At 39.3% G+C, this 25,038-nt stretch overlaps 1 protein-coding gene across 1 annotated transcript in view; it reads right to left on the reverse strand.

Annotated features, from left to right (window-relative positions):
- Positions 1-16,523, reverse strand: part of OLA1 (Obg like ATPase 1) — a 173,480-nt gene extending 156,957 nt beyond the window's left edge. Inside the window, exons 1-2 of the mRNA XM_082629821.1 lie at positions 16,366-16,523; positions 14,857-14,957 (exon numbers count right to left, since the gene is read on the reverse strand). Of these exons, the coding sequence (XP_082485947.1) occupies positions 14,857-14,957 (101 nt within the window). The 5' untranslated portion in view covers positions 16,366-16,523. The remainder of the gene's footprint in view (positions 1-14,856; positions 14,958-16,365) is intronic.
- Between the last annotated feature and the right edge of the window lie 8,515 nt (positions 16,524-25,038).

The raw sequence follows: 25,038 nt of genomic DNA on the forward strand, positions 1-25,038 counted from the left end.
ATCAGCAGACAGGCAGATTAAAGTTTTACTGAGCTCTGCCCACCAGAGCAACACCCAGCTCTACCCACCACCAGTCCCTCCCATCAGGAAACTTCCACAAGCCTCTTAGATAGCCTCATCCACCAGAGGGCAGACAGCAGCAGCAAGAAGAACTACAATCCTGCAGCCTATGGAACAAAAACCACATTCACAGAAAGACAGACAAGATGAAAAGGCAGAGGGCTATGCACCAGATGAAGGAAAAAGATAAAACCCCACAAAAACAACTAAATGAAGTGGAGATAGGCAACCTTCAAGAAAAAGAATTCAGAATAATGATAGTTAAGATGATACAGGACATCGGAAAAAGAATGAAGGCAAAGATCGAAAAGATGCAAGAAATGTTTAACAAAAACCTAGAAGAATTAAAGAACAAACAAACAGAGATGAACAATACAATAACTGAAATGAGAAATACACTAGAAGGAATCAATAGCAGAATAACTGAGGCCAAAGAATGGATAAGTGACCTGGAAGACAGAATGGTGGAATTCACTACTGTGGAACAGAATAAAGAAAAAAGAATGAAAAGAAATGAAGACAGCCTAAGAGACCTCTGGGACAACATTAAACACAAGAACATTCGCAATATAGGGGTCCCAGAAGGAGAAGACAGAGAGAAAGGACCAGAGAAAATATTTGAAGAGATTATAGTTGAAAACTTCCCTAACATGGGAAAGGAAACAGTCACCCAAGCCCAGGAAGCACAGAGAGTCCCATACAGGAAAAACCCAAGGAGAAACATGCCAAGACACATAGTAATCAAATTAGCAAAAATTAAAGACAAAGAAAAATTATTGAAGCAGCAAGGGAAAAATGACAAATAACATACACGGGAACTCCCATAAGGTTAACAGCTGATTTCTCAGCAGAAACTCTACAAGCCAGAAGGGACTGCCATGACATATTTAAAGTGATGAAAGAGAAGAAACTACAACCAAGATTACTCTACCAGGCAAGGATCTCATTCAGATTTGATGGAGAAATCAAAAGCTTTACAGACAAGCAAAAGCTAAAAGAATTCAGCACCACCAAACCCGCCCTACAACAAATGTCGAAGGAACATCTCTAAGTGGGAAACACAAGAGAAGAAAAGGACCTACAAAACAAACTCATAACAATTAAGAAAATGGCAACAGGAACATACATATCGATAATTGCCTTAAACGTGAATGGATTAAATGCTCCTACCAAAAGACACAGGCTTGCTGAAGATACAAAAACAAGACCCATATATATGTTGTATACAAGAGACCCACTTCAGACCTAGGGACACATACACACTGAAAGTGAGGGGATGGAAAAAGATATTCCATGTAAATGGAAATCAAAAGAAAGCTGGAGTAGCAATACTCATATCAAATAAAACAGACTTTAAAATAACGAATGTTACAAGAGACAAGGAAGGACACTACATAATGATCAAGGAATCAATCCAAGAAGAAGATATAACAATTATAAAAATATATGCACCCAACATAGGAGCACCTCAATACATAAGGCAACTGCTAACAGCTATAAGAGAAAATTGACAGTAACACAATAATAGTGGGGGACTTGAACACCTCACTTACACCAATGGACAGATCACCCAAACGGAAAATTAATAAGGAAACACAAGCTTTAAATGACACAACAGACCAGATAGATTTAACGGATATTTATATGACATTCCAACCAAAATAGCAGATAACACTTTCTTCTCAAGTGCACATGGAACATTCTCCAGGATAGATCACATCTTGGGTCACAAATCAAGCCTCAGTAAATTTAAGAATATTGAAATCATATCAAGCATCTTTTCTGACCACAACGCTATGAGATTAGAAAACAATTACAGGGGAAAAAATGTAAAAAACACGAACACATGGAGGCTAAACAATATGTTACTAAATAACCAAGAGATTACTGAAGAAATCAAAGAGGAAATCAAAAATTACCTAGAGACAAATGATAATGAAAACACGACGATCCGAAACCTATGGGATGCAGCAAAAGCAGTTCTAAGAGGGAAGTTTATAGCAATACAATCCTACCTCAAGAAACAAGAAAGATCTCAAGTATACAATCTAACCTTACACCTAAAGAACTAGAGAAAGAAGAACAAACAAAACCCAAAGTTAGTAGAAGGAAAGAAATCATAAAGATCAGAGCAGAAATAAATGAAATAGAAACAAAGAAAACAATAGCAAAGATCAATGAAACTAAAAGCTGGGTTCTTTGAGAAGATAAACAAAATTGATAAACCATTAGCCAGACTCATCCAGAAAAAGAGGGAGAGGACTCAAGTCAATAAAATTAGAAATGAAAAAGGAGAAGTTACAACAGACACAGCAGAATACAAAGCATCCTAAGAGACTACTACAAGCAACCCTATGCCAATAAAATGGACAACCTGGAAGAAATGGACAAATTCTTAGAAAGGTATAACCTTCCAACACTGAACCAGGAAGAAACAGAAAATATGAAAAGACCAATCACAAGTAATGAAATTGAAACTGTGATTAAAAGTCTTTCAACTAACAAAAGTCCAGGACCAGATGGCTTCACAGGTGAATTCTATCAAACATATAGAGAAGAGCTAACACCTATCCTTCTCAAACTCTTCCAAACAATTGCAGAGGAAGGAACACTCCCAAACTCATTCTATGAGGCCACCATCACCCTGATACCAAAACCAGACAAAGATACTACAAAATAGAAAATTACAGACCAATATCACTCATGAATACAGATGCTAAAATCCTCAACAAAGTTCTAGCAAAAAGAATCCAACAACACATTAAAAGGCTCATACACCATGATCAAGTGGGATTTATCCCAGGGATGCAAGGATTCTTCAATATATGCAAATCAATCAATGTGATACACCATATTAAGAAACTGAAGAACAGGGCCTCCCTGGTGGCGCAGTGGTTGAGAGTCCGCCTGCCGATGCAGGGGATGCGGGTTCATGCCCCGGTCTGGGAGGATCCCATATGCCGCGGAGCGGCTGGGCCCGTGAGCCATGGCCGCTGGGCCTGCGCATCCGGAGCCTGTGCTCCGCAACGGGAGAGGCCACAACAGTGAGAGGCCCGCATACCGCAAAAAGAAAAAAAAAAAAAAAAAAAAAAAGAAACTGAAGAACAAAAACCATGTGATCATCGCAATAGATGCAGAAAAAGGTTTTGACAAAATTCAACACCCATTTATGATAAAAACTCTCCAGAAAGTGGGCATAGAGGGAACCTACCTCAACATAATAAAGGCCATATATGACAAACCCACAGCAAACATTATTCTCAATGGTGAAAAACTGAAAGCATTTCCTCTAAGATCAGGAACAAGACAAAGATGTCCACTCTCACCACTATTATTCAACATAGTTTTGGAAGTCCTAGCCACGGCAATTAGAGAAGAAAAAGAAATAAAAGGAATACAAATTGGAAAAGAAGAAGTAAAAACTGTCACTGTTTGCAGATGACATGAAAGTATACATAGAGAATCCTAAAGATGCCACCAGAAAACTACTAGAGCTAGTCAATGAATCTGGTAAAGTTGCAGGATACAAAATTAATGCACAAAAATCTCTTGCATTCCTATACACTAATGATGAAAAACCTGAAAAAGAAATTAAGGGAACACTCCCATTTACCAATGCAACAAAAAGAATAAAGTACCTAGGAATAAACCTACCTAGGGAGACAAAAGACCTGTATGCAGAAAACTATAAGATGCTGATGAAAGAAATTAAAGCTGATACAAATTGATGGAGAGATATACCATGTTCTTGGATTGGAAGAATCAATATTGTGAAAATGACCATACTACCCAAAGCAGTCTACAGATTAAATGCAATCCCTATCCAATTACCAATGGCATTTTTTACAGAACTAGAATAAAAAATCTTAAAATTTGTATGGAGACACAAAAGACCCCAAATAGCCAAAGCGGTCTTGAGGGAAAAAAATGGAGCTGGAGGAATCAGACTCCCTGACTTCAGACTATACTACAAAGCCAGTAATCAAGACAATACGGTACTGGCACAAAAACAGAAATATAAATCAATGGAACAGGATATAAAGCCCAGAGATAAACACACACCTATCGTCAACCAATCTATGACAAAGGAGGCAAGGATATAAAATGGAGAAAAGACAGTCTCTTCAATAAGTGGTGCTGGGAAAACTGGACAGCTACATGTAAAAGAATGAAATTAGAACACTCCCTAACTCCATACACAAAAATAAACTCAAAATGGATTAGAGACCTAAATGCAAGACCGGACACTGTAAAACTCTTAGAGGAAAACATAGGAAGAACACTCTTTGACATAAATCACAGCAAGATCTTTTTTGATCCACCTCCTAGAGTAATGGAAATAAAAACTAAAATAAACAAATGGGACCTAATGAAACTTAAAAGCTTTTGCACAGCAAAGGAAACTACAAACAAGACGAAAAGAGAATCCTCAGAATGGGAGAAAAATATCTGCAAACGAATCAACGGACAAAGGATTAATCTCCAAAATATATAAACAGCTCATGCAGCTCAATATTAAAAAAAAAATAACCCAATCCAAAAATGGGCAGAAGACCTAAATAGACATTTCTCCAAAGAAGACATACAGATGGCCAAGAAGCACATGAAAAGCTGCTCAACATCACTAATTATTAGAGAAATGCAAACCAAAACTACCATGAGGTATCACCTCACACCAGTCAGAATGGCCATCATCAAAAAATCTACAAACAATAAATGCTGGAGAGGGTGTGGAGAAAAGAGAACCCTCTTGCACTGTTGGTCGGAATGTAAATTGATACAGCCATTATGGAGAATAGTATGGAGGTTCCTTAAAAAACTGAAAATAGAATTACCATATGACCCAGCAATCCCACTACTGGGCACATAACCAGAGAAAACCATAATTCAAAAAGACACATGCACCCCAATGTTCATTGCCGCACTGTTTACAATAGCCAGGACATGGAAGCAACCTAAATGCCCATCGACAGACGAATGGATAAAGATGTGGTACATATATACAATGGAATATTACTCAGCCATAAAAGGGAACAAAATTGGGTCATTTGTAGAGACAGGGATGGATCTAGAGACTGTATACAGAGTGAAGTAAGTCAGAAAGTGAAAAACAAATATTGTATATTAACGCATATATGTGGAACCTAGAAAAATGGTAAAGATGAACCAGTTTGTAGGGCAGAAATTGAGACACAGATGTAGGAACAAGTTCCTACACTAAGTGGGGAAGCGGTGGGTGGGGGCTGGTGTGATGCATTGGGAGATTGGGATTGACATATATACACTAATATGTATAAAATGGGTAACTAATTTTAAAAAATGCAAAAAAAAATTGTGAAAATAGAAAAAAAAAGTGACCAGAATTCTGAAAAATAAACAATGAAAATTAAAAGATTTAACAGAAAGTAAATTATGAAGTACTTTTAAGGTACACAATTACTGTTGATAACAGGAAAGAGTGAGTGGGAGAGCAGATCCATTGTCCAAAAGATTATTCAAAACATATTAAAAAAGAAAACAAATAATTCCCAAGTCACGAATTTCCATGAAAGAGGAGGCACCCTGGAATACTGAAAAGTATACAATAAGATTTAAGTTCATTTAAATGTTATTGGGGAATTTTGCTTCCCCTTCTATTTATGGAACTGCCCTCCTGACACAAAGAGCTAGGAAATCAGATAAAACATGAAATCAACAGTTTTCAAACAGAGGACAGTATGTAGCACAGGACTGTGTCCCCTGTGAGAACAACAAATGAACTAAGCTCTAAAACTACCCTAGCTTTCTGCCTAAAGGTGGTTTCAAAGCCACAGCACAGGGAGGGGGAACCAATAGAACCCGGCAGTCATGCCAAGTTAAAGAGACTGAGATGAGAGTTTGAGCAGGCCAAAGTAGCTAAAATTTACAGGACAGTGTACTAGAAAGGAAGCAGCTGCACAGAGAGAGGGCTCTGGAGATAAGCAGAAGGTATCTTCAAGAATGTGGCTCAGTAATATTTGTACATGAGGAAGCTCAGTCTCCAAAGGCCAGGAGAAAAAAACACTCAAAAGAAGCACAGTGAACACTTCTCAGGTTCACACAGAGCTTGGAACCGTTCACATCCCCACCAGCCAGAGCAGAGAAAGATATAATAATATAAGGGAACTTGAGTAGAGTCCTCAAAGAGTCACATCTTAGTATCAGAGCTAAAGTAGCACCAGAGCAAAAAATATTATGAACTCATCATAAGAAAATATAATAAACAGCCTCAAAACAATCAAAATGATACACAAAAACTAAATGCCAGAACAAAGTCCAACACTCGTTAAAGGAATACATTCAGCACTCAACATAAAATCCAGCATCTGGAATCCAATAAAAATTAACAGGCGTGCAAAGAAGCAGGAAAATATAGATCCAAAGCAAGATAAAAGTCAATAAACACAAACCCAGTAATGATAGAGATGATGGAATTAGCAGACGAGGACCTTAAAATAAATGTAATAGATTTTTTAAAATTTTTCTGAAGGATATAAAGGTAAATATGAAGATAATGAGGCATTAAATGAAAATATGAAAACCATCCAGACAGAACTATTGTATTAAAAATACAGTATCTGAAAAAATTGAATTGAAATGAAACACACTGGATGTGACTGACTGTAGATTAGACACTGCAGAAAAGATCAGTGAACATGAAGACAGAACAATAGCAGCTATCAAATGAAGCACAGGGGGAAACAATTGGACAAAAACATAACCAGAGCTTCAGTAGAATATTACCTAGAGGACTAACCCATATGTCATAAAAGTCTCAGAGGGAGAGGAAGGAAAAGGAGGAGAGGGGGAGAAAAGAGCATTTGAAGAAATGCTCTGGCCAAATATTTTACAAATTTAATGAAAATCATAAACTCACAAGCCTAAAATCTCAACAGACCCCAAGCAAAAGAGGCATAAGGAAAACCACATCAATGCATATGAAAATCAAATTTCTGAAAACCAATAGTAAAGAGAAAATTTTAAAGAAAGCTATAGGAAAAAAAAAAAACCAACACATTATGTACAAAGAAACCAAGATAATAACGACAACAGACTTCTCATTAGAAAGCTAGAAGAAAATGGAAGATACCTTCAATGTGCTGAAAGAAAAACTGTTCCTGGAATTCCCAATGAAAATCTTTCCAAAATGAAGGCATAATAAGCACATGAAAAGATGCTCAATATTATTAGGGATCAAGGAAATGCAATTCAAAACCACAATGAGATACCACTTCACGCCTTCGCTATAATTAAAAAGATGGTAACAATCAGAGACCACAAATAACAAATATTGGCTAGAATGTGGAGAAAAAAGAACCCTGTACACTGTTGGTGGGAACATAAATTGCTGCAACCACTGTGGAAAACAGCATGCAGGTTCCTCAAAAAACTAAAAGTAGAACTACCATATGATCCACCAATTCCACTTCTTGGGTACATATCCAAAGAAAATGAAAACACCAATTCTAAAAGATACATACACCCCAGTGTTCATAGCACCATTATTTACAATAGCCAAGATATGGAAGCAAACTAAGTGTCCATGAACAGATAAAGGGATAAAGATAACATGAGATACACACCACACACACACACACACACACACACACACAATGGAATACTACTCAGCCATTAAAATAGAAAGAAAGAAATTCTGCCATTTGCAACAATGTGCCTGGACCTGGAGGGTATTATGCTTAGTGAAATAAGTCAGGCAGAGAAAGACAAATACTGTATATTATCACTTATATGTGGAATCTAAAAAACAAAACAAACCAGTGAATATAACAAAAAATAAACAGACTCACAGGTGAAGATAATGAGGAATGAAAAAATATGAAAACTATCCAGACAGAACTATAGTATAAAAAATAAAATATCTGAAATAAAATGAAATCAAAATGAAGATATAGAAAACAAAATAGTGGTTATCAGTGAGGACAGGGAAAGGGTGTAGTGGCAAGATACAGGTAGGGGAGTAAGAGGTACAAACTAATATGTATAAAATAAATAAGCTACAAGGATATATTTATTGTACAGCACAAGGGATATAGCCAATATTTTATAATAACTATAAATGAAGTATAATCTATAAAAATTTTGAATCACTGTGTTGCACACCTGAAACTACTATAATATTGTAAATCAACTAAACCTCAATTTAAAAAATGTTTGATAAAGATAATTACAAGCATTGGTGAGAATGTGAGGAAAGCAGAACCCACATACATTGCTGGTAAGAACACAGAATGACATACTCGCTTTAGAAAAGTTTGGTAGTTCCTCAAATAGTTAAATATACGGTTACATACAACCCAGAAATTCCACTCCTAAGTATACACCCAAGAGAGATGAAAACATATGTCAACAGAAAAATTTGTTTATTACAAAGCTGGGACAGAGAAAGTACAAATAAGCATGGAACATAATGTGGAGCTAGAAACTAGAAAATACTCAAAAAATAGAGGACACATCAAAAGTAATACCAGTGGACAGGAAGGCTCCTGATGGCCAAATATGGGCAATTTGAGCACCAAAATAAATAACAGCAGTAACGCATTATAACCAACAAAGTAAAAACTGATCCTGATATAAACAAATTATAAGTAATTTACATGAGAAAATGGGGGGGTCTTCTTAACAACAGAATTCTAAACAATAGAATTCTAAACAATAGAATTTCCATTGTTCCTTCTATAAATTGTTTCCTCTATAAATGTAGAAGACCAACAGAAATTTTTAAATCTCCATTTGGTAAACACCACAATAATAACTATTTCAAACAAGAATCATTAATACTCGCCAAAACTGGGGGGCAAAAGTATGAGAAACACAATATTTACATGATTTCAAAGTATCTCCCTAAAAGATATATTTATTAATTGCAATGGAAAATATAGTAAGCTTTTCAGTGAAGAAATTTGTCAGACACCTCCTTAGAGAAGTGATCAAAGTTAAAATCACTAGTAACAGGACAAATCAACATTGTGTGCTTCCTGATATAATGTACTAAGAAGCACATGTCACTTCTGCATCCAAAAATGCATAATTTGAATTTAATCACAAGGAAATATTAGATAAACCCCAAGGTTTAAGAGCCTACCATAAGTGGTCAGCACTCCTCAAAAGTGTCAAGGACATGAAAGACAAAGTGAGAAACTGTTCTAGGTTAAAGGAAACTGAGGACACAGCAACAATTAAATGCAACATATACGTAATTCTGGATTAGATCCTGGACCAGAAAATGGACATCAGTGAGACAACTGGTAAATCAATGCTAATTTCCCGATTTTTATAACTGTACTATGTTAACGTTTGGGGAATGTAAGCAGACCTCATACAGGAATTTTTTTAACTAGTTTTGCAAGTGTGAAATTTTTTAATTGTGAAACTACTTCAAAAACAATTTTTATTTACTCTTAAGCAAAAAGTCACACAGACTAGGAAGAGGTAGTTCTAATGCATATCCAACAAGGAACCCATATCCAGAATAAAAAAACACCTAATTATTACTAAAAAGAAAAAAATCCTTCACAAAAGATGTCCAGTAAACATATTAAAAGATGTTCAAGATCATTAGCTGTCACAGGTATGCAAAACGATCATGATACTACACACAAGTACGGCCAAAATGAAAAAGAATGATAATACCAAGTGCTAGTGAGGATGAAGAGAAATTAGAACTCTTTTTTACAATACCAGCACTATAAATTAGAATAACCACTTTGGAAAATTACGTGGCAGTATCTAAAGCTATTTAACTCCCAGAGGTGGGGAGTTCGGGGGATGGGGTGAGTGGGGTAAGTGTATCCATGCACCCAACAGAAATGAGTTCTTAGATCTACCCACCAAAAGACATGTACATGAATGTTCAAAGCAGCTCTATTCATAATAGACAAAAAAAAGGGAACAACCCAAATGCCCATCAATAGCAAAATGGGTAAATACAGTGTATATTCTCTCAGGCATCATGTTGACTTGTAAAAGATATAAAGAGTGCATAATGTGTGATTCCATCTGTATCAGGCAAACTAATCAATGTGGTAACAGAAGTTGGAATATGGTTATCCTAGGAAGGATAGTACCAACTGGGAAGGGGTACAAGGAAGTCTTTTGTGGCACTGGATTTGTTCTAGATCTTGATGTGGGTACTGGTTACATGGGTGAATTAAAGTGTCAAAATCTGATATGTACATTTAAAGTTTTCGCATTTTACTGTATATGTTATACCTCAATTTAAAAAACAAAAACAAACAAACAAAAAAACACTGGGGCAAAACAAAAAAAGATTTACTATAGATAATGCCCTGACAGAAAGCCCACTTAAGAAGCCTCTGGAATAATTCAAGTAAGAAATGAGTGGCAAAAAGATACGAAGAAAATAGATCAGAGAGACATTCAGGTACCAGGTTTGGTGCCCTACTGAAAAATACAGCTGAGGGGAAAGGATGCAAAGATAAATCTCTCAAGTATCTGGGTGGAAAGTAGTATTATTAACCAAGATAGGGAATGCAAGAGGCAATGAGCTCAGTTTTAGACGTGTTGGGTGTAGACATTTAACTGGAGATATTCAGGGCAGTTAGATATATGAATCTGGAACTCAGATGCAACCTGAGCAGGACATATAAATTTAGAAAAGAGAAGCCAACAGATGATTAAAAGTAGGAGAGGATGAGACTGCCCAGGGAGAAAGTATAAAAGAGAAGACAGCCAAGGACAGAAACCTAATATAGAGCGCAAACACAGGAAGTGTAGAAAGCACAAAAGACTGAAAGAGGAGTTGAGAGAGGTGGGGAGTTACTAACAGTGCCAAATAGGGCAGAGAGGTTAAGTAAGTTAAGGACAAAAAATGAGTACCAGCTTTGGCAATCAGATCATTATTGCCTTTTGCTATAGTTTTTGTCAAAAGCAAACATTTTTAAAAGGCCTTAAGTGACCTACAAAAGAGTTAAAATACACAATCTGTACCACACTGTACCTTCATTTCCACATCAATTTCAAACTAGTTCATGCAAGCAATCTGCAAAAAACAAATTATTAATAGTCAAGTGGAAGATACTATTAAGACTTTAAAATTATAAAAGAAAAATATAATCTATCCCAAGGATAGAATATACATAATTGCTTGTTGTTTCTTATATATAATGTATATATACTAAACACTATTCTGTATAAAAAGTGAGTGGCTTTTCTGTACATGAAATTTTTTATAATCAAATATTGGAAAAACAACTGGCCAGCATGAAAAATAAATATATGCATTAAAAAGAGCATTATTAACGGCTTCCCTGGTGGCGCAGTGGTTGAGAGTCCGCCTGCTGATGCAGGGGACGCGGGTTCGTGCCCCGATCCGGGAGGATCCCACATGCCGCAGAGCGGCTGGGCCCGTGAGCCATGGCCGCTGAGCCTGTGCGTCCGGAGCCTGTGCTCCGCAACGGGAGAGACCACAACAGTGAGAGGCCCGCATACCGCAAAAAAAAAAAAAAAAAAAAAAAAAAAAGAGCATTATTAATTGAGCACCTAGAGATTAATCTTCCTCCAGTGAGTTTCTCGAAGCAATCAAGAATGGAGCCTCTTCAGTAAGAACAAGAAGCTAAGAATGAGCCAGTAAGACTTCTCCAGGGAACAAATGGGTGTCATACAAAACTATATTAGGAAAACAGTAGAATGCAGTGGATTAAAGATGGCCACATGTTCTTTTCTACTCCTCCCCTCAAGAGGCTGAGTCCATTTCCCTTCCCTCCTTGTCTCTGGGCTGGTGTCACGACTTGCTTTGACTAAAAGAAATAGGTGGGAGCGTTTTGTACCACTGACACATTTTCACTCTCTTGGGAGTCAGCCACCATGCTATAAAAAAGTTTGGGCTGGAGACCACTTGGAGAGAAAGAAGGGAAGGGAAATGGAAGGTAAGGGAAGATAGAAATGCTCTAGACTTCCAGCCAACCCTGATAAGGCCCCAGCCCTGTGGGTATGGCCATCTTGGACCTTCCAACCCTCACTAGCCACCAGCTGAATGCAGCCACATGAAGGATCTCAAGTGAGACCAGCAGTAGACTCACCCAGCTAACCTACAGACTCATGAGAAATATTATTATAAATATTTATCGTTTTAAACCACAAACTTTTGGAGTGGTTTCCTACATAAAAATAGATAACTAAAACACTGAACATAATTACCCTGTGATTTTTTTTTTAAAAAGCATTTCCTACAATGTTTTCCTCAACAACAGTACATAGCTTTGTGGTTCGACTCTGGCAAATTGGGAAAAGGCAAGCTGTAGGAACAATCAAAGGACATTCCCAGAAGTATCAACTAAGCAAGACAAATACTCTCCTGAGGCAGTTGCCGAGTAATGGAACAGAGTATACAGTTGTCCCCCAATATTCATTCTTTCCTCCTTTCATAGTAACAGAATTTTTAACTGAACATATGTCCATCAAAATAAAGACTACATATCCTAGCCTTCCTTGAAAGTAAATTCTTATGACTATATCCGAACAAAGGAATATTACCAGAAGTATGGTGTGGCAGCTTACAGGGAAAAAAAAAGTCCCTCTTAGACTGCAGGGCAAGTTGTTTGGTCCTTTCACCCCTCGGATAACCAGCTGTCTGGAATTCACAACACTTTGGTCCATGAGAATGAAAGGCCATTCCCCTGGGATTGCTGAGGCATGAGGTGCAAGAAGCTGGGGTTTCTAAGGTTTCATAAAGCAAGGTCAATATACCAATCTATGACTGTAAAATTTACACTTTTACATAAAAAAGAAACTTCTGTTTAAGCCATAGTTATTTGGGGTTTTCTGACACCTTCAACTGAAACTAATCGCATCTCATGCAGTGGTAGCAACAAGAAGAGCCGTCCCATGATGAAATATCAAAATGTAGTTTCTCAAGCACAGGCAATACGATGGAGCAAAGATAGTCTTTTCAACAAATGGTGCTGGAACAACTGGACATCCACATGCCAAAAAAAAGAATCTAGATACAGACCTTACACCCTTCACAAAAATTAACTCAAATGAATCACAGATCTAAATGAAAATGCAAAACTATAAAACTCCTAGAAGATAGAAAAAAACCTAGATGACCTGGGGTATGGCAATGACTTTTTAGATACAACACCAAAGGCATGATCCATGAAAGAAATAATAATAAGGTAGACTTCATTAAAATGAAAAACCTCTGCTCTGTGGAAACATCAAGAGAATGAGAAAACAAGCCACAGACTGGGAGAAAATATTTGCAAAAGATACACCTGATAAAGGACAGTTATCCAAAATATACAAAGAATTCTTAAAATTCAACAGTAAGAAAACAAACAACCCGATTAAAAAATGGGCCAAAGACCTTAACACACATCTCACCATAGAAGATATACAGATGGCAAATGAGCACAAGAAAAGATGCTTCACATTATATGTCATCAGGGAAATGCAAATTAAAACAATAATGGAATACCACTACACAGCTCTTAGAATGGCCAAAATCCAGAACACTGACAACACCAAATGATTCTAGAATGAGAGAAGTATGTTAATATCTAAAAACTATGTCTTGCTTACTAACACAATAAAGTTCACAACATACATAACGATCATATCTTGCTTTCAAGTTTATTGACAGCACCCTACAGTACTTTGCTTAATTATTTGTTTTGCTTATATTCCCACACTCTATTTAGTCTTACTTTGCAAGCAGCCTATAACACAGCAGGAAACCCCCTCAAAATGCAAACCTCTCCAGCTCCAGACTGAAATTAGGACAGCCCCACTTGCCATGTTTTACATTACAAGAATTTCAGAACTGCCTTACTTGGTTGGTCACACCATGCTCCATTCACTAAGCAATCTCTATGACAGGGGCTCCTAGGAACACGTGAAAGAACATGGTTGTCCTACCTGCCACCAGTCTAAAAGCCTAAAGCACATTCCAAAATACTTTTCGTCCCCTTAATAAATCCATATTGGATCCTTAGGACACCCTAATCACTTCTGAGACATTTTACATTTTAAGGTTAGTAAAAGGTATTAAAATAGAAGGGCAAATAATGAAAAAGTAGACTTTGAACAACCAAGTTGCATGTGTACAGATTTATATAATAAACCCCACAAATATTTCCTAATTAGTCTTATTTGCAGTAATAATACACTTTAATTTTAAACATTACAAAACTCAAAATCTTATTCTCACAACTTTCAGATTTAGCCACTTTATAACAGATACCTTTTTAGCACACAACTTGCAATATTAAGTTCAAACTTGTCACCTTCTTTTCTAGTAAAAATTCAGCCATCTGATCCCTGATCTCCCAAAAATCTAATACAATTTATAATGGGGCTTTTAAAACTATTTCCTAAGGTATCCTACTGCATGGCCTCTGGTAGCCAGCCTAAGTACCCTACGGAGCTAGCCAGCATGAAAATCTAATTTAAACTACTCTAATTCTTCATAAATTCAATACTGTGTATCTCCCAACAGTGTTTCTGGTGAACCAGAGCTGATCTGGTTCAACTTGATGTTTAAAATCCCACTGCTTCTTCCTCTGAGTTTAGCAAAATAAACAATATAAGTAACTCAAGTTTCAACCCAGTATCTGTGCAGAAAACCAAAAGTAAGATAAGTGTAAATGAAAACCTCGTTTTGCAACATATTAATAGTCCAGCTTCCTAGCCTCTTTTCTTCAATTTAAATTTTTATTACCTCATGAGTTCCCATTTCTACAACAAGACCCAAAGTATTTACAAAACGAAAATGAGAAAAGCCCAACATTCACCTACCCAACATTTGGCAACCCAACAATACCAATTTTCAAGGAAGTTCCAAATCTTCCAATGATTGGGGGTGGTTTAATTCCATCACCTCCCTTTTTGGGGGGCATCTGAAATGTCAAAACAAACATACGTATGAACAAAACTTTTTACTGTCCCCATTGACCAAAAACACATTTCATCACACACAATATATTATTGAATAATAGATTAAGAATACAGCGTACTATATCTATCAATCTAAAATGGACACACTTTATTTTTCAACAAAAATGAAAACAAAAAAGTTCTGTTAACAGATCTGATTCTGATAGTTGTCAAAGCAGTCACTCCTGAGAAGTCCTGGAAAACTGATCTAAAAATATGTGGCACCACAAATCAAAAATAAAATTTAGCTGCCAATCTTCCATCCAAACTGTTCACAAAACATTTTCTTAACCTGACATGTGGTTATATGAATGAAAGCATTTGGAAGCAGGAGCACAGGTAAGAGTGTCAAAGAAAATCCATTCTAGAACCACTAGCAACCGAGTCACCTCCCACCAAACCATTCCCGCAATCTGGAACCTGTTCTTTCCCATTTCGCCCACAAGCACCATTTTTCGCATGAATGAACACATGCCGGTATCAAGGTCTTTCCAACAAGTCTCTTCCACCTTTGGCACTGTAGGTACGACTCATCAGCCCTTATAAGCAACCTCCTGAATCCACCCTTTGGTTACTTCTAGTCGTAAATGGATCTACTAAGCCTTTTTTTTTTTTTTTTTTTTTTTGCTTTATAACAAATTTAATCAGTTATACATATACATATGTTCCCATATCCCCTCCCTTTTGCGTCTCCCTCCCACCCTCCCTATCCCACCCCTCCAGGAGCCTTTTTATTTACAGGTCGAAACTTTCTCGGTCCCTGACAATCTGGCTCTAAGTTTCTCCAGGCAAAATTGAGCTGACTTTAGTACTGCAAACTGAACTAATGAGGACTGCTAACCTCACGTTTTATAAGCTGGGAATTAAAACTATCCCTGTCTTCTGGCTCCAGCTGAACCTCCCGGGGCCACGCTGAGGCCCTGCTCACGAACTGATAGCCTCTGATCCCTGACCCCGAGGGCCAGGAATCTCCCTTCTCAGGGTTGTAACTCACACCTGTTTCCAGCCAAACCCCAGGTCTCCGAAGCACAGCTGCACGAGCAGAGACTTTCCAGTCCTCTGGCCTCCTACCAAGGAGTGGCTGGCCGCCCAGCCAAAGCGAGGTCCCACCCAACATCTTCCCCCTCTGGACTGGGCCACTGGCCGTCCCCGCCTCCGGAGGAGGCTTTCCCCATAGCGTGCCGGGTGAGGCGTGGGCCGCTCCCGGGACACGCGGCCTAGTCCGAGAGCGCCTCATTCATCCACACGCTCCACGCCGCCCTCCGCCCAGGCCGGCCACCCAGCCCTGGCGGGACGCCGGCCTCAGAGCAATGGGCCAGAGAGTCAAAGACGCGGCGGGGGGCGCGACCACAGGCTCCCTGAGGACCTCACCGTGCTCAGGGCGGGCGATGACACAAGCTCCCAGTGGCAGCGGGAAACGGGGTCCTACCGGCAGCCGGAGGCGGGGAGGAAGGAGGAGAGAGCGCAGGCCCGGCCCCTCCGCCGAGCGGAATGCACGTCGGCGGCGGCGGCGGCGGCGGCTGCTGCTGCGGCGGCGGCAGCGGAACAGGCGGGCCAGGCGCCGGGCTGCACCTGCGCGCAAGCCGCGCGCCCCACCCCGCCCCGCCCCGCGCTCCCCCCATTCCGTCCCGCCCATTGGTTTGGCCGCGGGAGGCGGGAGAGGGTGGGAGGAGTTGCGCGGCGCCCGAGCTGGCGGGAGCTGGAGAACCGTCCTTGCAGGCCTGAGCCGGTGGCACGCAGAAGCGCGCGTCTTCCGCCCTCCCTACACGTGGGGCTTCTCGGCCCCGGATCTCCGCTTCCTTCCCGGTGCGCGCCCCGCGTTTCCCGCACACGCTCGCTCGCCGTCCTCCAGCCCCACACTTCACCCGCCGCTTCACCTCGAAGCACCCTCGGCCTGACCGCCCGCGCGGAGGCGGGTCGCCTGAGGTCTGGCGATCAGCCGCGCCAGCCCCGCTTGGCCGCCAGCTGAGTCCTCGGGGACCACGGCCCCAGCTCGCCTTCTTTTCCTATAACGCTCTTCAGTCAATCCAGATGGTGAGAAGCTGTTAAACTTTCTTAACGGAAAAAAGGGTTAAGGGTATGATCTAAGGAGTCCTTCGTCGCCTTGTTTTTCAGGCGTTTTACAGGCACTGGATCCCAGAATGCGTTTAACACAGCCAGTTTCCACACACATCCCGCTCCTTTTCCTCTGGAAGGTTAAGAGCAGAAGCCTTTGAAATTTGGGAAACGTTGGTTCCAATCTGGATTCCACTACCCATTAGCCGTTTGACCCTGACCAAAATAACCTCTCTGGGCTTCAGTTTCCTCTGGGATAAAATGAGGCTATTGAGACCCACCTTAGGAGGTTATTGTGAGGATAAAATGAGATAATGTGTGTAAACCTTGTAGTAACAGTACCGAACACAGATAGGAAAGGCTCATAAATAGTAATAAAGGCTATTGTTAATATTAGGGTTTCATCTCATCTCACCCCTACCTGACTACACCATGAGCTCCATCTGTAGAAGGAATTCATTCATTTAGGTCCTGGCCTTCAGTCAGCATTCAAGTATTTGTTGCAGTGAATGCAATACTTCTCCAAAAATTGTGACACTTTTTTTAGAAGCTTCTTTCAAAGAGACTAGTTTCTAATAAAGGAAAAGATCTGAGTTGGCTGGTATGGGTATGCCCATGTTACAGATGTGGGAGCAAGATCAGAAAGGTTATATAATTTGGATAGAGTCACACAACTAACTGGCAAATGGCAGAAGCCAAATTTCAAGCCCCAATCAAATGGAAAAATCTGTTCCCTTTCAGCCAAAATTCTAATAGGGACTTTTTCTAAGCAGCAACGGAGCCATTATTGATAAAAAAAATTGCATAACATTTTCCTCTTTCCTATGAGAGTGATCTACTGAGATAAGCTAAAAAGCTTTTTCTATAAGTTTGGAAATTCTCAAGGACATGGGCAACTTGATTTGATTTTGGTTTTGTATTATTTTTTCATTATGTCATTGATAAATATGCACTGTTTAAATTCTCCCAATCTAGCTCCCTTGTCACCAATACCTTGTATTTATAAAAATGGGTGTGGGTACACAGTAGCTACGAAACGGAAGGAAGCTAAATAGCCCACATTTTGTACCCAACATCAGTATAAACGGTTATGAATAGCCCTTACAAAGTAATTCCTAAATTGTTTACTGTTTAGTAGTGAAGTTCTATAGTTGGCTTTCACACTGCTGCTTGTGAAAAGAGAGGAACCATTACCTGAAAAGCTCAAGAATCCCAGAGAGCCCAATCTGCCCAGCAACCAGCCACTCCAATACTAATTGAAAATGTTCCCCAGTCGTGGAATAGTAGAATTATCTTCAAGTTATCACTGTCTTTTAGCCAGATCTTGCTCCTTCTTCAATCTCAATATCTCTGCGATCTACCTGTTCCCTTCAATTCACACTATCAAGTCCCTGAGTCAGTTACCTGTTTCTCTATTTGCAGCTACGACTTTTACTTGCACTTTTCACCACCTTTAAAGTGCTTTGACAAAGCAGGTCGCACAGATGTCAGTGAGCTAGGCAGAGTTTCGGGAGTGGCCAATAGCTGCTGCTAACAGTTGCCCAATAATAAGAATCCATTTCCAACTCACTGGGGGAAATGCTACACACTCGCACTCACTGGGGGTCAATTCATATTCACGAGAAAGAGGATCTGATTGGCCTGGTTTAGGTAAAGTTCTACCAAGGGTCCAGTCAGCCTTGGTCAGGTGGATAGAGGTCACATAGTAGAAACATCTCTGTGCATGACCTCTCTCTACTAATGAAGCAGGCATGTCTCAGAGAAAACCCTGGTAGGTATCTTCTATTCTACACGATAAATGAAGACTCAGTGAGACAGACAGGATATTAAGAGTTAACACTAATGCCAAGCCTAAGAAAATGACTTTGAACATAGGAAAGCTTGTCCTTGAGCCTTTTGCACAAAGGGGAAGTCTATTTAGTATCTGTTGGGCTCAGTGATTAAGTGAAGCCTAGAGGAAAGAATCAGAAGTGGTCTAGAATGGAAAATTTTTTTTTCTCTTTTTGGCTGTGCTGGGTCTTCGTTGTGGGTTTCTCTCTAGTTGTGGCGTGCAGGCTCAGTAGTTGCAGCGTGGGGTTTAGTTGCCCCACGGCATGTGGGATCTTAGTTCCCCGACCAGGGATTGAACCTGCGTCCCCTGCATTGGAAGGCGGATTCTTAACCACTGGACTACCAGGGAAATCCCTAGAATGGAAATTGAGCAAAAGATCTCTGTCAGAGGAAGGATGAGAATAGGCCATCAGATCAGCTCAACATAAGGATGCTGCCAAGGAAATATCAATGGGATGAAAATAAGTAGAGCTCGTATTTTTTGTTCTTTGTTATTATTAGCTTTCAGAATTTTTCTTACCTTACTAGGTGTCAGTCAATGACCAGGGATCAAGTAAGTTGACCAAAGGTCACAAAGGATCTAGGGAGTGGTTTGGAGTCAGTAATTTATACAGACTAGCTCAGTTGGAAATCCAGAGATTTAATGATCTTGTAGAGAAAGCTAAGGGACAGGAGACAGGAAGAGTTTAGACAGAGGCTCAGGAGGAAAGGAGGAAAATGGAGTAGTGACACATTCATCGTGGGCTGGCAAGGCTGGACTACACGTATTGGTCAACTTCATCCACATCTGTTACAGGCATAACAGATAACAGAATAATAATAATAACTACACTAAGAGGGAAATTGAGTTCTGAGAATAACTTTACAGGGGAAGGGAACAGCTTGCAAAAAAATAAGTACCCTGGGGGTGGGGGGGAGTTGGGGACATGTTGGTCAGAGGGTACAAACTTGGAGTTAGAAGATAAATAAGTTCTGGGGATCTAGTGCACAGCATTGTGATTATAGTTAACAATACTGTGTTATATACCTATACTTGAAAGTTGCTAAAAGACTAGAATTTAAATGTTCTTATCACAAAAAACAATGACAATTGTGTGATGGAGGTGCAGTGAAGAACAAGATAAACATGGTCATTGCCCTCAAGGAGCTTGCAATCTAACAGGGCAGGCAAACAAGTAATTACACAAATAACTATCTAAGAACTTGGTAGAAATCTATAGAATACCTAAGTACTTTGATTACAATTTCACGATTTAAAATACACCACCACTGGGCTTCCCTGGTGGTGCAGTGGTTGAGAGTCCGCCTGCCGATGCAGGGGACACGGGTTCATGCCCCGGTCCGGGAAGATCCCACATGCCGCAGAGCGGCTGGGTCCATGACGGGAGAGGCCACAACAGTGAGAGGCCTGCGTCCACCACCTTGATTTTCACTTACTTGCAGGACTTCTGATATTATGTTCCAGGCAGTGCTTAATCCTTGCCTTTCCCTGTTCTATTACCAGCAGTACCCAGACCCTGTCAGGCATCAGCAAAGAAACAGATTTTCAATTTTCATTCTTCCACTTGACAGATCATTATTTTGAATCTTTGAAATTTGACCATAAGCTACCTGTGAAGTGAAATAAAACATGTTTAATCATCTGCTCTGTATTCTGGAATTGCTCATAGTGTTTGAAAGAATGCTGATTGATTAAAGAGTCCAGTTATCGCAGAAACTACTGGAGTTTTGTTATCTAATCTCTATCGTAATTCATGGATAAAGATTTAGGAAGTCTTAAAAAATTTTACATGCTGTTTTCTCAGAGGCAACATAAAAAGGCATATGCTAACCTAAAAAAGCAAATATATTATTAATGTATTAGCTAGGATGCTTTTAGCTGCAAGTAATAGCAATTCTGATTCAATGGAAATTTGTCCTATGCAACAGAAAGTCCAGAGAGGAAGAACTTCAGGATTGATAGATTCTGTAGCTCAACACTATTTTCAGGGATCCTGGTTCTTTCTGTATCACAGCTCTGTCTTCTCTGGGCATCCTCTGGATTCATCTTCAGGCTAACAGCAAAAAGACTGCTGTGGCAGTTCTAGGCAACACATCCTGAAATGACAATATTCAGAGGGGGTAAGGGGAAGACACCATCTCTTCCTGTAACTCTTTCTTAGAAAAAAGGAAATATGCCCTAGAAACCCTCTAGCAGACTTCTTCTTCCACTGGGCAAAGTAGGGTCTCATGCCTGTATTTGAACCGAACACTGGCAGGGGAAATGGGGTCAGCCTGAGACCATTCAGCCCACCCTTGGGACTGGAGTAAAGCTCAGCTTCCTCGGAGGCATCTGACTGTGAGGGCTATGGATAGGCCTCTGAGCAAAACCAGTGTTGTATAAGAAAAGGGCACCTGTGGCCACGTGCACTTCCTGAACCATTTTTTCAAGATAACAGCTTGAGTACAGAATGATAATTCTGAAACAAATCAGTGGCATTGGTGGTCATCTGATGGAATGGACATAATTGTCCTAAATGTTGATACACCTAGTTCACTGAGAAAACACTGAAGAAAATTGTTCCTCTTCTGATAACACTTCATGGTGTTATATAATGAGAGCATGTGAAAATAATATTTTTATTAACCTTCACAAGATACTTAAAATTCCAGTCATGAGAAGTGAAGATTACCAAAATGTATCACAAGAGTCCCGTCAATTGAACTGGAAACTGGGGAATCTTGTCCATAGGCCTAGGTCACCAAACTTATGGCCTCTCAGATTAGCACCAGTTCAGGATAATATTTCACCTTCATTACATTGTTGAACCTGTGTGGTTCATTTCAGAGAATATTTGTACTAGTCAGGATAGGCTAGATTATAATACGATAACAGACAACTCCAAAATGTCAGAGGGGTTACAGAATAAAATAGTTCTCTTACAGGAAGTCCCTTGGAGCTCTGCTAGCTGTCCATGAGTTGGCTTGGCACTTGCAGGCTGCACTGGTCTCTGAATCCTTCTATATCAAAGTATTTCCCCCCACGAAGTGATATTTCATTGGCCAAGTGAAGTTACATGGCCACATCAAACTTCAAGGGGCAGGGGATCCATACTTGTACCCAGCAGTAGAGGAGAATTAGATATTAATAAATAGTGATAATGCCCGACACAATATTCATAATAGATTCACAAATAGATTCTATGAAGCACATTCTTTCTAAATCGATTTGCTATTGTCAGTATATGAAATACTGCCATCAAGGCTGCCCTTCTTTCTAAAATGATTCTTATAAAGAAGTCATGACTAATGTTACTTTGGTGGTGCCTACTCATCCCATGGCCCCTTCCTTCTAAGAAAAATCCATCCCCCTCACCCAACTGAGGGGGCAGGCCTAGACCTTCCTATTTATAGCACATGAATTTTAGCCTCAACAGATTGTTCTAGGGTTGGGTGAAAGCCCAATCCAAGCTGGGCTATCAAGATTCTCTTTCTTTTGAGAAGCTGGACTTAGGACATAGCAATAAATACTATTGACTGCTTAACGGGAACATAGAACGGGACATAGGCTATGTCAGACATTTTCTTGACAATATAGACAAAGCTCTTCAAAAGAAAGAAAAAAAACAGGCAGGCAGGAAAAAAGCATAGGTAATCAATCACCCACGTGGTCCTTTAATCACAAGTTCTGACTTTCAAGTTACAGTCTAGTCCTCCTAAAACTCTGTATACTTTCTGACTTTGGACTCTGTGCGAAAGCGCTGTGTTCTACCAAGGCTTCCATCTTCTGTTTAAATTGGTTTGCAGTGGGTTTCTATTTCTTACAGCCAAACAATGGTTGCAATAGCCAAAGCAAAGAATAACTTATACTGTCCTGAAAATGATTAATGTACATTAGGGGCCCATTGGTCCAATGTTCCTCTTACCTGTAGTTTTAAATTATAGGACATTATTTCCCAGAGTGTATTCGCTGCAACAGTGATCCTCCACCCTGCTCTGTGGAACAACATATTTAGGATCAGATAAGTTTAGGAAGTGCTGCATCCTGCATCCCCCCTTAGGAGACTGTAATATACAGTCTCCTAATATTAGTATATTTAAGGGTCTGAGAAATTCTTCAATAAAGGGACCTGTTAAATCTCCTTAACCCAGCATTACCAAATGGGTACATGCATTTTCATATAATACACATTAAAACCTCTTGGAGCATGTGCTCTGAGGAGATCAACTCTTTGAAAGTTGCTAATAAGTAGTGATTTAGGAGGAGTACTTTTTGCTGCAGCAGAAATCTGTTGAGCAGTGCTCTCTTCCCTTGCTTTTTTAACAGCTACCTAATGACAAAAATGATTATTTAACAAGGAAGAAAAAAAGTGAGTACCAACCTAAGGAAAGCATTGCTCCCACCAGATGTCTCACTACCAAGATGAAGTTTAGAATTAATAGTCTTGTGCTTCATTTTACTCCGGATGAAAAAATGCCTTTTCACAAGTAGGGAAAGATCTACAAAAAGTGGGATGAGACATGTAGGTTTTCTTGAGTGACCTTGGAAAATTACTGAGGAATCTCCTTCTAGAAGCTATCTTTGGGATATCCTGTCTGACAGCTGATAGGAGAACCCATGACTAGGACAGCCATTGTTTTATATTACCTCTGTGCCTTATACAAATTAACAGGACTTAAAAGACTGCTTAACGCTTTGGCTTCCTGGCCAACTGAAGCAATAAGAGCTCATGTTGGTGCTCCTTTAAAGTAGAGCCGGATTACACAAAATGATCTAAGAATCAAGAGGGGAAGTAGCACTGTACTCACAGTCATCTTCAAGATCAAATGATTTTTTTTCTGCTTCCATTTGTCCTAAGAGGTTTTTAGGTAGAGAATGAAGATAGTTATTAAACCCTTATTGTGTGCCAGATACTGTCCTAGCCACTTTATATTTGGGACCTAATTTACTAACTCTATAGGTAAGTGTTACTTTTGTAGCTAAAGACACCAAATCCATAAAAGTTTAGGCAATTTTGTTACAGTCTCTTTGTTAGGCAATAACCTAACTTAGGCAAGAAAAAACCAATTCCATCTGATTCCAGATGCACTTTGTATTTAAACATGCTTGTCACAGAACAGCCAAATGATGTTTTACATATAGTAAATGATGCAGTCTAACAGTATAGATAAAGAAGAAAGGGGTGTGTATATGTGTATTCGTTGCACCCATGTCTGTGCGTGCTTTTAACTGGAGCAAAAGATTAACTCAAATAGTTCACGTAAAAAAAATTGACCTCGAGCTTCCCTAGTGGCACAGTGTTTGAGAGTCCGCCTGGCGATGTAGGGGACCTGTGCTCCGCAACGGGAGAGGCCACAGCAGTGAGAGGCCCGCGTAAGGCAAAAAAAAAAAAAAAAAAAAAAAATTGACCTCAAAGGGAACTTCTGGCTAGGATTTCTTTTTTTAATCATGAATATTTCAGTTCAGTAAATAGGACTATTAACATTATTGGAAGACATATTCAGTATATCTGTAGGCTTTGATATTCAAGGACAAACAAGAGCCTGAAACATTAAGGCTTCAGTGTTTATGACATGACCAGAATTATCTAAATTGATGCAGTGATTAAAATGTTTCATCAGGAAACAGTTTATTCAGGGAATCCTGGATGAAATGCTGTGAAATCATTGGTGAACTATTAAATAATGCATATAAGTAGGAAGATGAAATCCCAGAACTGTGCTTCTTCCCATTTCATCTTTCTTTTTTTTTTTTTTAAGAGAGACTTAGTCACAACAAAATGGAATGTATTAACCTTGTTTTAATACTGATTTGAACAAACCAACCATAAAAAGTGTTTTTGAGATAATGAGAAAAATGTGATCATTATCAATGAGAGATATTAAGTAGTGTTAACTTTTAGGTGTGATGAGATTATACTATGTTTTTTTAAGTCCTTATTGTTTAGATATATACAGAAGTATTTAAGGTGAAATGATAGAGAAACGTCAGACATTTGCTTTTAGAAATACAGAAGAGAAAGGAAAGAGGAAGGAAGGGAGGGAGTGATAAATGATAGATACGGCAAAATGTTGATAATTGTTGAAACTGCTAGGCCAAAAGTTCTCAAAAGTTGTCCCCAGACCAGCAGTGGTAGCGTCATTTGAGAGTCTGTTAGAAATGCTAATTTCTAAACTCTG

Source organism: Mesoplodon mirus, assembly GCF_964341445.2.
Source record: "Mesoplodon mirus genome assembly, chromosome: 8".
NCBI classification, from domain to species: domain Eukaryota; kingdom Metazoa; phylum Chordata; class Mammalia; order Artiodactyla; family Ziphiidae; genus Mesoplodon; species Mesoplodon mirus.